This window comes from Ascidiella aspersa, chromosome 9 (assembly GCF_963924565.1).
Source record: "Ascidiella aspersa chromosome 9, kaAscAspe10.2, whole genome shotgun sequence".
NCBI classification, from domain to species: Eukaryota; Metazoa; Chordata; class Ascidiacea; order Phlebobranchia; family Ascidiidae; genus Ascidiella; species Ascidiella aspersa.
In genome coordinates, this window is record NC_139455.1 from 4,188,534 (window position 1) to 4,204,933 (window position 16,400).

At 35.8% G+C, this 16,400-nt stretch overlaps 2 protein-coding genes across 4 annotated transcripts in view; both read right to left on the reverse strand.

Annotated features, from left to right (window-relative positions):
- Positions 1-2,004, reverse strand: part of LOC146131963 (uncharacterized) — a 57,690-nt gene extending 55,686 nt beyond the window's left edge. The window contains exon 1 of the mRNA XM_083397161.1: positions 1,717-2,004. Coding sequence (XP_083253287.1) covers positions 1,717-1,823 — 107 coding nt within the window. The 5' untranslated portion in view covers positions 1,824-2,004. The remainder of the gene's footprint in view (positions 1-1,716) is intronic.
- Positions 2,005-4,286: 2,282 nt separating this feature from the next.
- Positions 4,287-16,400, reverse strand: LOC146131964 (allene oxide synthase-lipoxygenase protein-like). Of its 3 annotated transcripts, none has more exons than XM_083397074.1 (14): positions 16,329-16,400; positions 14,946-15,138; positions 14,443-14,574; positions 12,727-12,978; positions 12,033-12,114; positions 11,591-11,747; positions 10,493-10,747; positions 9,788-9,980; positions 9,267-9,347; positions 9,022-9,140; positions 8,072-8,191; positions 7,541-7,675; positions 6,272-6,370; positions 4,287-5,120 (listed from the first exon to the last, which is right to left on the reverse strand). In XM_083397074.1, the coding sequence occupies exons 1-14, from the start codon at positions 16,353-16,355 to the stop codon at positions 4,941-4,943; spliced, it is 2,025 nt and encodes a 674-aa protein (XP_083253200.1). In that variant the 5' UTR covers positions 16,356-16,400; the 3' UTR covers positions 4,287-4,940. The 3 variants fall into 3 exon arrangements, 2 of the variants coding, with proteins under 2 accessions (XP_083253200.1, XP_083253201.1); XR_014501663.1 differs by having other exon boundaries at positions 5,070-5,120; positions 7,541-7,638; XM_083397075.1 differs by lacking the exon at positions 10,493-10,747.

Genomic DNA, 16,400 nt, shown 5'->3' on the forward strand with positions numbered 1-16,400 from the left:
ATGTCTTTCTATTCTAATACATTTAATACAGACCTAAATAGTTGAAACTAAGTATTTAAATCTTTTCGGTTTATATTACAGCTGTTTTTCCATCTACTTGAATTTGAAGAGATTTTTTAAAAGATTTAACCAAAGTTTCTAAAAACAGCTAAATACTAACTGATCCAAGACAAACTAACCTTTCTTCAAACTTAAGTAGCAACAAACAGTTTCCTAACACTAGAAGCAGTCTGGAATCAATGGTTCAGTAAACATACGACAATAAATCAGTACACAACAGGAAATAGTGGGTGGATATTATCACAAAACTCGGTTTGAACCAAATCCTTACTTATGATTGGGCATAGTCTCAAACGGATTCTATTTACACAGGTTATAGGTACACTAGTTTCAGCTACACACAACCTCAATTAAGTCTCAGCCAACTTCTTATACAAGTTACAAGCCACTTTTCCGGCACTTTTCTGTGTGGGGCACTGACTCTTCAGGTTCTTGTGCAAATATTTAGACATCGGCAATATGGCAGCGGCGCAATAAAAGTTAAGCACAAGTTAACTATTAAAGTCAGTCGGTGGGCAGAGTACCCAGTCTACTGCTGGCAGTTCACTTTCCTCAAAAAGCTCAACAATGCATTTCAGGATGTCTGTCTGAACTGGAAGTAACAGCAGCAACAGCGTGTGCGCATATAGTTGACAGCACGATTTAGTAGGACGCCCACTTTAAAGTGATTTACAAGCGTCCTGTAAGGGCGCAGTGCACAGGAAATCGTGTCGGATGCACTGCACAGACTTTTTTACATCATCATATTGTTCGCTACTACAGTTGCGATACAGGCATGTTTCTTGAGGTATGTGGTAAGTGTTTTAAGTATACATATATACTGCTCTTTTTCTTAAGGTTTTTGGTAGTATATAATACAGTATTCTTCCTAGGTAATAGATATGAAGTAACAAATTTGACTGTTGTTACTTGTCTAACACAAGAAAAATAATATGTTTTATCATTACATATTTATTAAAAGGAAGTACTGTGTTGGTCATTCTTTATAATAAAAATAGTATTTTGATTTTTCGGTAAAGTACACTGATTGTTTGTTGTTTATACTATTTTAAAACAAAACTTATAAAATAGTATATACTTGTCTTGGTCTTGAAATAAATGATCTTGACAGGGTTTAAAACTATGATGTTGCCAGCAGAGTTTAATAATAACAAGTTTTTCCAAAAAGAATACATTATATGTTATACCCTTTGCAAATGTCCGTATTTGTCTAATTATAAATAGGGTAATCAGGTGGCACTATATAAAGGCAAATCAAAGTGACCTGATGAAGCACAGTTGTATGAAAGCTTGTCAAGAATTGAACACAATTTGTTTTGGTATAGTGCCACCTAATTACCCTATTTATAATTAGGCGAATATGGCCATTTACAAAGATAAATATAATATATATATCTGTATTCTTTTTGAAAAACTTATTAGTATTAAACTCTGCTGGCAACACCTTTTATTGTTTTAAACCCTGTCAAGATAATTTATTTCAAGATCAAGTACAAGTTTATACTAGGTTATAAGTTTTGTTTTTAAAAATAGTTTAAACAATAACAAATAGGCACTAGCACATGGCACCCCAAACAGGGTTTTGTAGCTGACCAAGAATTATATTACATCACTGTGCGAACTAAATTTAACATTCAGAATACCAGAAACACTTACTCATCATTTGGATTAATCTCTTTTGCAAGACTTTCCTGTAAGGCACTGAATCTTCTTCCAACCTTTGAGCGATGTGTTGGTGAGGTCAAAACGGCAGGGGAAGCCATGGCAACAACTTGGCCGACAAAAAGGAACAAAACCAAGAAGGAAGTACAAGATGCAGCAACAACAATTTATAAAAATCGGGATATTTACAGATATCCAAGTTGGCGGTTAACTTATTTGTACAGACATTGGACCAGCACAGTGTACAGCAAAAATGGATAATAGGGTCAGCGAAAAAAATTACTAAATCTATAATGAAAGAAAAGAAGTTATTGCAGAAAACAAACCCAACCATTTTAATTTGGGAAAATATGTAAACAGCTAAACTATTTTCCCATTTGAAATACACCTTGACTGAAACAATTTAGAGTACCACCTGCCACAAAATCACAATATGTTTGGTAAGATTTCTTTTTAAATATTAATTTAAAAATACCGTTTTGTTTTCTTGTACAGGTAACTTCTTGGATTTTGAACACCAAATTACCTTTAAAAACTTTGGGAAAGTTTCCAAGCATGGTAATAAAAGCTCACAAAAAACAAGCCATTTTTTAAGACTGAAATACTGTACTCAGGGCAGCTAAATGCCACACGAAATTGTTTTGTTTGTTGGCTATTCCCACAAATCTCTTCCCACTTTTTTTAACTCTTGCAAAGATTACAAAGCTTATAAAAAAACAAATAAACACATTTCAATTTTTTGCATGTCATATACATACTACAATATTAAAAATGGTATTTACCAAATGAATAAAAAACTTTACCAAAACGCTACAAAACTAAGTACACATTTCACAGGTGAAATTATTGGCTATGGGCAATTCTCAACAGATAATAAAATCGCAAACCTAACCATTATCATTCATATCCACATGGTTGCCAATTTTAAAACGTGACAGGTCAACCGACCATTACCAAAATGCATAAAGCAACGAGTGAAGTAAATATACCACAACTGTGAATTACACTTCAAAGTTTGATAAACACCTTCAAACCGAACGTTCACATTTCACGTGATGAAAAAACAAACGAGTTGTTTCTAACTTTGGGTTTACGAAAAGTGCGATGCAAACTTATCCTGTGCTTTCGTAAATTGCATGCAGTTTTAAAGCAGCCACTGTGTATATTTTATACAGGTAACGCAGCCAGCCGTTATTTCCACAAAACGACACAGTTTTAAAGCTGAATCTCCCAATCACGTCGGTTTCCTTTTAAGTTAAACACCTACACAAGTCGCTAAGCAAACAAACACACCAACGCCATATACCCGGCAGCATTTCCAAAGTCTTTTTTCAAATCTTTTTCGACACGACAGACATTAGACAACTTGAAATGCTCTGTACGGACATCTGGCGTATAAATAAAGCTACCGCTAATACCGATTAGCGGCGGAAGACAAGACGTTAGGGATGTTCCATAACGTCGGATCGGAGCAGACATCTCACGTTAAGTTAAAGCAGTGCTTCTTAAACTTTTCAAGTTTTGTTCACCCCTAGCATCTATCTCCAGATTTCATTCACCCTTGTGAAAAAACTTAGAATTGACTTTTCTTGGAAAACCTGTTCACTGAACAGGTTAAACACCCGGAATATCCGCCCTGCTTGCAAGCTATCATCAATTTCTGACGGTTCACCTTTATTCAACCCTTTTGGTTGGTTAACCCCTGCAAAAAAATTAATCACCCTGGGGTGAACCATTCACCTGATTAAGAAACACTGAGTTGAATTATCGGTTACTGTCCTATACTAGGGTGGTAGCAGTGCCTATCCGATACTTAATTAATATTGTCAATTTTGTTGTGATTTGCGATAAACGCAACGATTTCTACCTTGGAAGTTAAATTGATTAATTAATAGTTAAACAACAAAATGTAATTGAACCTGTTAGCGCTAATTTTGGCCTAATAACGTTAAACAAATTATTCTTGAACTAGGCGATGTCCGATAATATCGGATCGGAGCCGATAACCGATGTGCAGTAAAAGTATCGCTACTCTTCCGATACTAGGGTGGTATCGGTGCCGATCCGATACCAAATTAACATTGGAATTTCAGGCTTGATTTGCGACCCAACGCTTGAATTTCATCTATTTCGCTAGTTCGAGCAGCGATTCGATCCGTCACAATCGAATCATTAGGCTACCGTACTATATTTGCTCAAATAGGTAAAATTGAAACGTTCAAGATAGGGATGTTCAACACTCGATCTTCTGTTTGAGCATATCAATGACATCATTTGATATCGGTTCGGATCGCAATTGTTTTAAGGCTGAGATGCCCTTGTCTATCGACAAAGTCGGTGCTTTTCAACCCGTGGGATGGTACGCACTTTACGTCGTGCGGGTGAAAATGGTGCACATTTTATTTTTTATTATGTACAAAACAGTGATCAAATAATGGGTGCGCCCACTTATGCGCTACAGGTACAGTAATATAGTCTCGCAGTGATTCATTGCAGCTTAAGCTATCCATTATATATCGGTCAAGGCCTAGGCACACGGTTTTAATACACAAACCCTGTCATTGTTATTTCACAAATAAAACTAAAGGTTGCAAACTTACTGAGCTTGTTTCGTGCGGATGGAAATTTTCCGACATAAAAAAGTGCGGATGGAAATTTTAAAGGTTAAAAAGCACAGGACTAAGTTAACATTTCCAAGTTTATAATCGACAAGGTTTATTTAAAGTAATTTTATTTCTAAAAAACTACTTGCTATAAGAGCAAAAAAAAATACAACCCTATAGCGTGTTCTCCTTTTTCAAGATCGAACTACCGACTGTGTTTTTTTTAAAAGAGATTTACAAATTAGGATCTTTAGGCTATACTGGCGCTATTACAGATTACACCCATAAGTATATATTTGTGTTGGTATTATTCAACCGTGTTATTTATAGACCACTCTAAGTGCACATAAAAGGTAGGCCTATATCAAAAGGGCGTCAACGAAAGCAATCAATCAATCATTTTATACCCCAAAGTAATAAAAAACTGTAGGTAAACGCCTATTGATGAGAAGTATAGGATGCAAAAAATTTGGATAATAAGAGCGAAAGAAAGACAAACGTAACATCAATGAAATGAGTCAAAAACTAATCAGCACGTTGTGCTACAAATATCAAGACTGACAAAACGCAGTATTTTTGCAGTTTTCAACATCTATTTTAGATTTGGGCTATACTTCAAATGTTAATTTCAGCAGGAATTTTACTAGGGAGTAAGTAACTGTACGGATAGTCGAGCATCGCATTTCGAGCCTCGAATTTGACTTCAAGAATTTCCATTTGTTTCTTAAACTCAATCTGCATCGCTTTCACTTCGTCTTCCACGAATTGTTCCTCATCAAATTCGCCCAGGAAGATCTGCGCGTAGAAAGTGCGGTTCAGAATGATTTGAAGACTACAAGGCATTGCCCTTAAAAACTGAAGAACCTGTATTGCATTAAAATCTAGCCACATATTAAAGCAGTCGTTCTCAGTCTTTTATGGCTTGCGGCACCCCTCAGAAATACGAAGTAGTTTGCGACACCCCTACACGATTTTTCCGTAGGTAATTCACTAAAATGTCAGAATAAGATGAACTGGAACAACGCACGTCAACTCTAAACAACGTATGGTATGGTATGGTAGTAAGTTATAATTGGATTGATTCCACTCCAATCTTACACAAAAAGTTGTAAGAGTTGAACAAAAATCAGTTTCTTAAAAATTCTCAAATATTTCGCGGCACCCCGGGTGAGAAACACTGGATTAAAGCAAGAAATAGGGTTTTCAGTTGAATACAGGTTTGCAACTAAACTAACTCTCTTAGCAAAACAATTCAACTTTTTTACAGAAAAATGTTTAAAGATGACGTCATAAAGTTACGCCATAACGGGAACACGGGACTCCAGTAAATCGTATAGGTTATCGTGCGATGTCGTGCACAAATATGCAACTGAAGTATAAGGTTTAGTTATATTTAAGGAGATGGCGGGATGGCGTAATGGAAAAGAAACCTGACATTGTAGAAAAATATTTTCTCCTGGAACGCTAGTGTCATAAAACAAATTTTATTTCCGCCAACTGGGAATTGTAGAGGTGTAATAAGTTTAGTTACATTAAAGGACACGGCGGGATGGCGTAGTACAAAAGTAACAGGGCCTTTAAAAAAATAATTTTTCCAGGAATGCTGTTGCGGACCGTTACGGCTTACTACCACTGGTTTAGATATTTCAGCTAATAAATCAATAAAACAATAGCATGAGCAATTGAGAATCACGTGGTTAGGTAACATTACTTTATTGATGATAATATTGCTTTCTGCTGCCCTTTTTTATTCTAAAAATAATAATACTCAAAATAAAATACATAATATAGTTTTTAAGCTGAAATACTTAAGCAGCTCCAGATATTTACTATAGAAAGAGAGACCAGAAGACAGCCAAAGACCACAAGGTTCATTATAGTTAATCAGTTGAGTCATGGTATATAGCAGTAATATATTATCAACCCACTATTTACTACTATTTTACCTCGTCCTGTGGATATTGAGATAGAGAATATATAAATCTCATCAGAAAGCCTCCAGTTCGAAAATCTGGCAAAGTCTCCAGGATTCGTTTCAAATTCGCCTGAAACGCAAAACACCGGCGAAATAAATCACATTGTAACAATATTGTGTTACTTTTGAACAATAAATGCATCTTGATAGGCTAACAGTGTTTGTATAGCTCTTTAGATATTTAGCGCATTGGTCTTCAACCTTTTACTCAGTGGTGGACCTTCCATAACTTAACATTAAATTGCTTATCTCACAAATGGCAATGAAAAAAGTTGTCGGGAAAAGCGATTATATTATTTGTTTTATCTTGCGCAAAACACTCCTACAATTTCATATATAGGTTAGAATCCATATATATACATATATGCTTGACGGCATTGAAAAAAGTCAGGATAAAATAAAAACAAACTGTTAATTTGTGAAATGCATGCACTTATAATCCTGAAGTAAGGTTTAAAGATATCCGTCGTGATTTTTTTTAATCATTTGAGTAATCACCATTTAACGAAATTGAATAAAAGAAAAACCGTAAAAAATACAAAGCTTTGTTTGCATTAAGGCTTCTCTTTACAACATGAAAGCAGTTTTGTGGGATGACTTAAGGCAGTGACTTGTCTTAAGTCACCGATTTTAAATAACTCAACTCGACAAGGCTTTTGGATAAAATGACTTGACCTTATTAATTAAGTCTTTGCTTGGACAAATGACTTTTTTTCATTAAGTGTTTTTTTTATATAAAATTGGGTTAGCCTATTTATTTTACTTTTATTTCAAGTAAAGCAAATTGCTTGCTGTATATTGCGTTTTGTATTAGAGGTAACCTATGACTCAAATTAGGACTAGTTTTCCAATTTTAATACCGGTAGTTTAACTTTTAATTTGTATGAGAAAAATTTAACTTGGAATTAACTTTATGATTTAGCTCCAATTATGATTTAGGGCACTTGAATTGGAATTTATACAAAAAGACTTGAATTGAAATTAAGTTTTTTTTAAATTACTTGGCTAGGACTTGACTTATTCCAAAATGACTGGTTACAACACTGCTCAATACACTCGTATGACCCATGAAAGTAGCCTACGAGAACAACTATTTTAAACTATGAGCGCAACGATGTCTATTTTTCTCTCAGGTATGGCTAAATGGGTAATCCAGCCCTGCTTGCCGTCTTTGTTTTCGGATAAAACTTCTCTGATACAAAAACACATTACAAACACACGAACACACAGAGGCACAAACCTCCCCTCTTTTGTGTGGAGGCATTCGCATAGATGTCGGGGCGTTGGGAATAAACTGGTAAGTTTCCATTTGACCGAAGTTGACCGCCGAGTGCTGCGCTGAACTTGCGAATATTACAATGGTGCAGATACGGACCTAAATCGTTAAGTTAATATACAGAACGTTCATTTTTTTCCTACTCGATGTCCATCTGACTTCTTAATTGAACCCATTGTATGCTGGCACTCTTGTGATAAACTGAATATAAATCAGTGTTAAAAAAAGTTATTTTCAAAATGACTAGCAAGTTAAAATTTATTATAGGCCCATTAAATAAACTTTCCAAATAAACCAAAATCGTTTTTAAAAACGTGACCTTATTTCTAAGCCATATTAGTGTGCTTTACGTGACCTTATAAGCAAAGTTATTGCTTTATTTTTCTTAGATTTTCGTTTTTTTATCTGATGAATAAACTAAGATGAAAAACTTAATTTGGTTGTGATTTAACAGGAATATTATTTGTTGTATAACACACATAACACATTCCTTACCAGTTCATTCCTGGTGGTAATGCTTTCAGGCATTCCCCTTTTATTTCCGTCCTGCCATCCAAAAGCCTCGTTCGCCACATCTGAAGCCCATGCTTGTAACTCGAAGTCTCCGGCAACATCCTTTGGATTTAAAAAGAAAGTAAAAAATCATATTACAGACTTCATAAGCATGTAACAAACTACCTGTGCACCAGAGTACGATCAAATACACCTATTTGGGACCCACTTAACCTTGGATGGGCAAACACCCTTTTAGTTTGTTTATTGTACATAATATTTACATGAAGTAAATCTTTGCCCCTTTTAAGAAATATTTGTATTTTTGTTTACTACTGTGTTCACCATGCGTATCGTTTACGATAGCTGTTTACAGATTTTTTCAAGGCCGTTTTTCAAGGTGTTATTTAAAAAAGCAGCTATAGTTGTCAAGTATATCTTTTACAAGTTTGAATTAGAATGAATGATCCATTTGCTTTATTACTTGGTAAGTTTCACCTTTTTATATATTAACTTTTCTGTAGTCTTGCTAGTTGCTAGCTTAGGAATAAGTTGCATTTATGACAATAAGTATGCTTGTCGCTTATTAAAGTGCTTATTAGAAAAAAAGTTAAAGAAACATGTGCCAGGTTGGAAAATAAGAAGTTTTCCGCTCAGCCGCGGTCATAGCCGCGCATTTCACATAAAATCAACGTTAAATGCGGTCAGCCGCGAAAAATCGCTCAAACGCGCAAAACTTTCGGTCGGCTAACAGTTTTCAGTGTAGTACTCCATTTTCAGCTGTGCAAATTTTGAAAATAACGTTGTTACAGCCGCACAAATTTGGGCGGAAATGTTATTTCAGCCGCGCAATTTTAATCTGCAAAATCGTCTCCCCCGCGCAAAATCCAAAGTTTCCAATCTGGAACATGTGTACATTAAAACGCTATGGTTGGACGCCAATTGGTATTTACCGAGTCGGTCTTGTAAAAATAATCTACAACGCCGGTGACGTAAGAGTCAAGAGCGGCCCAAATTTGCAGGGCGTCATCTCTGTAGAGGTAATTTGGAAGCTCAACCTCCGACATTAAACCTGAATGAGAAAAATGTATAAAATATACACATAACAAAACAATGTTTAAGATATTTCTAAAAATACAAATACTTTATACTTACAACTTCTTTATACAACTTACTTATGATGGCAATGCTTACGAACCTTGGGAAGAGAGTCGTTTTGGAATATCCAAGTCTGATAGATTAAAATTCTTGAAATAATAACGCAAGGTTCCTGCGGCATCTAAAAAAGTGTTTACACAACTGAAATAAATATAGTGGCACTTGACTACATGTGAAACAAATATGAAGTGAAGAAAATTTGTTAGATACCGCCACAGGCTAAACCTAGTCATCATAGACGATTAAGAACGTCAGGGTGGTCAAAGATACCCCCACATGGGGAAAACAGGTTAAAAACACTTTCGGAGCATTAATGTGTTTTAATGAGTCGACTATATGAAGCGATCCTTTTTTGCCGCTCATATTTTGTTTTAACTTTTTTTTTTAGATAAAAGGCAGGTTGAATCATAAACAAGCTTAATATGTTAAGTGGTTTCTCCCGTTAACTACTACTAAAACTAAAAATTGGATTTTATTAATACAAAACAAACTAAAGATTATTTTTAACTTGTGCGTTATCCAGTTGCTTTAAAATTCTTAAAACTTTTTAAGCAATTTTACTCAGTGCAAATGTTTTGCCTCCCAGCGCATCAGAAGGAATAAGAACTTCTCTGGCTTGCCGGTTGATGTTGCCCACTGATTTGAGATGAGGTCTCAGGAATTTGTAGAGCGGATGACAATGCGGCAAGTTACGGAATGTGGCCATGGAGAAAGTCTCGGCCATAGCGTGCGTCATCATCCAATGGTAGTACCACTGTTTTAAATAAAAAGGTCACATGGTAATCCGTCGTTATTTTAATTAGGTCAACGCCTAAATTAATTTATTTGTACAAGTATGACGTGACCAATAGCCATGTATAAACAACGGCAGTTTTCGGTTCGAAATAGGATTTTTTTAAATATACGTGCGGCACTTGGAGTGTCGGAAGAATTGTTGTGTAGGTTACCAGTACTCGAGTAGGACTACGTAAAAAAACATTTTTTTTCGAAACTGATAAGGCAGCGGACTGTAAATTGTAAAGTGTAATAGCAAGTGGTGAAATAATTTCCAACCCTGCTTTGTGGGTTGGTGAATTATACGACATCCCGTTGAATGGATTGCTTAATATCCGTTTATTTTAGTTAGGTAAACGAGTGAAATTCCAGCTGTAGAGTCAGAGCTGGACTCGGGACTCGACGAAATCGCACATTTAGTCGGGCTTAATTTTTGCCGGAGTCAGACTCGTTTATTTTTAACCGACTCCGCAGTTCAAGGTATTCACAAACCTCGTGGCAAGAGGCTGCCGCGCAGCGAAAGTACATCTTGGCCAGCAGCCAGTCGTACTCGGAGTCGGCGGGCGTGAAGAGCGAGTCCGACTCGTTCGGTACGAGTTGGATGGCGAGTGGAAGGAACTCGCCCGACTCGGAAGCGTGGAAGAGTCCGACGCAATCCGCCGAGTAGAACGGCTTTCCGGTGCCCGGATGAACGTTTCTTGGAATCTCTTTCGCGAACGAATAGTCGGCGATAAACAGTTTGCCTGCCTGTTAAACGACCGGTATTGATTCTTAAGTTTTTTAGGTTCGTTAACCAAGTCTTAATTAGAGCAAGTCAAATCCTTGTCATAAAAATTACGCGTTAAGGCATTAAAACTAGTCCGATTATGAGCAATAGTTAAACTAAAAAATTCCACAAACGCAATATACCGTAAGCAAACAGTTTTTATGTGATAAAATTGGAATAAATAATACAGTTTTACAAAAAAAAATGCCTCTACCCAACTCATTTGTCAAAAGATTTAAGTCCAGTCATTTAAAAAACAGTGACTTAAGTCATTACAACACTGCTATTTTCCTGTAAAAATGTCATGCATTTTTTGAAACACTTTATTGATTTCGATTCAGCCATCATAGGCCCCCTAAAACTAGTCCACTAACCCCTACTAGGTCCATGAACCCCAGTTTAAAAAAGCCCTGTTCTATAAATAGCTTCTGTCAAACTATCCGGATGCACTATAGCAAAGCGTTCTGGTTATAAACTGCTGTGAATTATTTGACTTGGAGTATAATGCAAGCTAGAATAGTAGCCTAAATGCATTTTTTTAATTCGTGCAAATTTCCACGGCTCTACAATGTGAACAAAGTAACAACAGCATCACAAATAGCTTTATCATAATCACAGTTTTTCAGTAATAATATTGATCTTCCAGGGATCGTTTATTGTGAATGCAGGAAAGAAAAATTGAAATGATATTTTGAGTTCTGAAAGACTTGTGACTTTATTCACTTGGTTGGTAAATCCCTGTTTTGTACCTTATCAAAATAGAAAACATCATACCAATTCTAATAAATTGTAAAAAATAAGAGAAACACGTCTTTCTAGCTAACCTTCATTTCGCCTTCCAATGTTTTCCCGGCTCCCAATTGTGACCTAACAGTTGAGTTTGTGACGTTGAAGTAGCTTGGAATCGACTTGCAACGCTCCATCGCAAGCGGGGAAATCCCCGTGAGAACCTGTCTCCCGAATTCTTTGTCCGTTTTCCATCTGTTTGTGGTATGAGTAGGACAAACAACATTATTGCAACCTTTTTTGTTTGTTTTTTTTGTTCAAAAATACTGAATCATATCGCTTAGCTTTATGTTCTGTCAAAAGTGCTCAAACTTTATGTTCTGTCAAAAGTGCTCAAACTTTATGTTCTGTCAATAGTGCTGAAACAAGCCATATGCCTACAAAGAACCAAGTTCTAGTTAATTTATAAAATGACCAGGGTTTATTCAAGTCAATGTCATCAAAAACTCAAAAGTCGTTTTGGCTGGACGAATTACAAACCTTTCGATGAAGTGAGGATTTTCCATTCCTGACACTGTATACATTTTTTGGTAGTCTTCCAATTCGTCTAACGAGCCGTTCACTAGAATCAAAATATCTGTTTTAAGTTATGCATGGACATTTGGTAATAAATGAGTAATTTTCATGTTAATTTTTAGTCGTCATTTACTTTTCAAAAAACGCAAGAAGCCCTGCACTTAAAAAAAGGAAACATTTTGAGTCCGTGATATATACATTTTAAAATTCGTTATACGTTTTAAAGCAATGAAATGTATCAGTTTTTACTAGAAATCTGCGATAAAATCGAATCGAAAAGGATGCCCGATACTGTGTGGTAGTATCGGTACCCGTTCGATACTGAGGCGGTATCGGTGCCGATCCAACACAAAGTTAATATAGTAATTTAAGCCATGATTTGCCAATTAACGCAGTGATTCTTTTTTGAGAGCTAAGTTTATCATAAAATAGTATTTAACAACTGGAGACAGACAAACTTCTCAATGATAAAGCAAATTGTGTCCCAATAACCTGGGAAAAAAAATCTGAACTTTGCGATTTCACCTCTATGCTTGTTTGAGAATAGCAATGACGTGATATGGTATGAAATCGCGTTACTTTTTGTCCAAAATACCATTATCGGAATGAAAGTTCAACTGTCGGACATCCCTATAGTTTTATATCTGTTTACACATACTCGTGAAAATATTAGCTGCATGGTTCAAAGTGACTGCCAAGAATGTCGAGTCCGTTCTGTTTTCTTGTCCCACTGTTTTCATGTAAACTTCAGGAAATGGGATGCTGTCGTCAAGGTAACGGTTGATCCCCCATCCCAGATCATCTTCTGAAGTCGGCTTGGGATTCCATTTGAGCGCTTCTTTGTTGGCCAATATCTCGTCTGATCTTAGCTTCTTTACCACTTCTTGGGTGACGTTTTGCGGCAGGGTGCCTTTAACAAAACACAGTAAATTAGTCATTTACGACATATGATTAAAAAAAAACATACTTAGCTGCTTGTGGTATTCTTGGTTAATTTAACCAATTCGATTTTTAACTTATTACAATTTAATTTTAACGTATTTGTCTAAAACAACGCGAGTCCCTAATCCCACTCCGCGGGCCTGTATTACAACAATATGCCTAACTAAAATAGGGTGGATATACAGCAATCCACTACAGGGATTTCATATAACTTGTCTATCCACAATACTTGCTTCGAAAATTCTCAACCCTATGCTGTCCCACCTTTACAGTGTGCAGCCTTATTGGTTCCGGACTTACAATGAGCAGATCCACATAGGATTCGGGACTCAGATAATCCTGGTAGTCTTTACTCTAGTCCAGTGCTTCGCAACCTTTTTTCACTTGCGGAAACAGTGTTAAAACAATTTGGCGGCACACCTACGAACTGTATGTCGATCGACAAATGACAATATCACGAAATGTCGTATGCAGCCGATCTAAATAGGCACGACTTGATCTATGATGAAACGCGGCGAAGGCGCCGAAAATTTTATGTATTACATTCCTTCAATTTCTTATTTTGCGTTTTTTTTTTGCTTAATTTATTTTTCGAAACCGCTGCCAAAACTAATTATTAATTTTACAGTCACATACTGCCAATAATGTATTTACAATGATGCTTCATAGGTTTCGAGCGCATGGTTAATCTCCCTTTTACACTTTCGCGTAATAGTTGAAAATATTTATCGTAAGTCTGTACTCCTGGTGTGGTTCCTGTAAGTTGAGTCAGTCAAAAAACCTATTTTAATACTTAATTTCCGATAAAAGAAGGTAACATAGGTTTTAACAACTGTTTGAACGACTATGGAAAGGCCATAATATTACACCTGGATTTTAGCGAAAAGTTTAAAATAGTTGCCATGATGCGATATCCAGTTTTTGCGTTAATTCTACTGATTAATAAGTACCCTTAAAAACGCAAGTAACACCCCTCCGGGAACGTCGCGGCACACCGGTTGCGGAGCACTGCTCTAGTCTGACTCTTCAGGATCGTAAACAAGTCATTTTGTAATGACTTGAGTCCCAGTAAAGTCGTTTGTAAGAAGAAGTCCAAATCAAGTCGATTTTGAAATAACTTAAGTCCAAGTCAAGTCCCAGACAAGTCATAATTAGAGCAAATCAATTTCAAGTCCTTGTCATAAATATTAAACGTTAAACTTCAAATTGGTAAACTAGTCCGATTATGAGCAGAAACTCAACTAAAAAATAACACAAAACGCAAATAGCAAGCAACCTGTTTTATGTGCAACACTTAATATAAATAAACCCATTTATTAGTGAAATAGCACAATGAAAACACTTACGCAGCGCTACTTACTTTGTAACAGGGACAATTACATTTTAGACTAACCAATAATTTATTCGTTTCAGTTTGTAGGCGAAATGTTACCTTCTCCACGAGCAATTCTCACTTCACCGTCCTTAATCCACCTGTAGACTGGAAAGGGATACTCGGCCTCTTTATATGTGATCAGCACTTTCTCACACAGCCAGTCGATGTCAAAGCTGAAACCTGTGAGACCTGAGATCAAATTTCAGAAAAAAATGTTAAAATTCCCGAATGCTTTTAAATCAGGTTTTTTTTAATTCTTGGATGCGACATACAACTGTTGTTTTAAACTCAGCCTCTATATTCTCCACACGCTACATAGCAAGTTAGGAAATGTAAAAAGCATATTTTTTGGTTTGACATAATTGCTGCGAAATCAAAGACAAACGTCCCCCTCCCCAAATAATAAAACTAGCGGCAAGTTACCATTGTTACCTAAAATGCCGTTTTAAAGTTATATTATACGAAAGGTAGTTTTAAAAAAGCCTTAATTCATCAGTTGTTCGTGCAGTACAAACCAAAATTTATTTGAGAGATACAATGTTGAGAAAAAAAATACTTACGTAGCTTTAGAACGAGCGGTGTTCCAACTAGTTCCCCCTTATGGCTGATCTCATATTGTCGCACTGAGCCGGCTTCGAAGTCGTTCTCCCAGAAGTAGTCGAGAGTGTTCCACGACGTTTCTTTGCCGTTGTCGCCCACGATTTTGGCCTGAAGTGTTTTGTCGGTGCCAGCCTTCGGGTATCTTTTGCTAGTCTGAAAGTTATCATTCGCTTTACAAAGATATGTTTTTTGTTTGATAAGTATTTCATTCAACTTAGTGCCCGGAATGTCCCTGGACTTTAACACAGCTTGTCTAATACAATCATATCGACTTTTATACGCTTAGTAAGTATTTGTTTGTGTTCCGGCACAACATAAAAGTTTTTTATAAATATTATAAGTTAAACCCGGGCTGCGGAGTCGGTTAATATTAACCAAAGTCTTAAATGTGCAATTTTGTCGAGTCTTGCGTCCAACTATCTCTATACGATGGATATTGAGCAATCCACTCATAGGAGTGACTTATAATGCATCCACTCATAATCAGACTTGGACAACTAGATAATTCTAGTTTTCTAATTCATTGAATTAGAGCAAAATGCGGCTAATTCTAATTCTAATCTAATTTATGAACTGCTTATGTGCTCTAATTCTAGTTTTAATCTAATTCGGATTTTTCCAAAACTGCTACTTTGTTCAACGGCATTTTTAGTTACTCAGTTGAAACACAGAATTTCAATTAAAACTCTTTGGTTGGAACGAGTTGTAAGTAATTTTTACAGTCTAAAGAGCATAAAAAGGCCTAAAAATTAGCACACACATATTTACCATTCATATTCTTATAAGAATACTTTGCGATTAAATTAAATTGGTTGTATGTGATTCTAGTTCAAATTCTAGTTGAAATTTGTTTTTTTAGGAATTCGATAATTCTAATTTTAATCTAATTTGAAAAAACTCAAAACAATCTAATTCTAATCTAATTTAGAAAAACTAAAATGCTCTAATTTTAATTCTAATCTAATTTTAAAAAGCTAAAATAAATCTAGTTGTCCAAGTCTACTCATAATACGAGGTTGGCAAATATTGAACCATATGCTATTACCCTTTTACAGTTAACGGCCTTATCAGTTTCGAAAATTGGTAATGTGCATGCGCACTCGGGTAGCTTTACGTAGTTTAACTAGAGACCCCTGCAAAAAAAAACGACTTCGATAAAGCCATTGCTAAATCTATTAAGCCTGTATAATCACTGTTACAACTTCACTGGAATAAGTTCGTCAGACAAACAATGTCCCTTAACTACTGATATCTAGAGCTAGATCAAGTTTTTTTGTAGTTGAGCTTATCATTGCCCTAAAATTAATGCTTTATAACTGTTTACCAAAAAACAAAAATCTTACCGAAAATTTTAAACTATATGCTTCCATGTCAAAAACTGGTTGACTAAAATGTACAATACTAAACACAGTGAG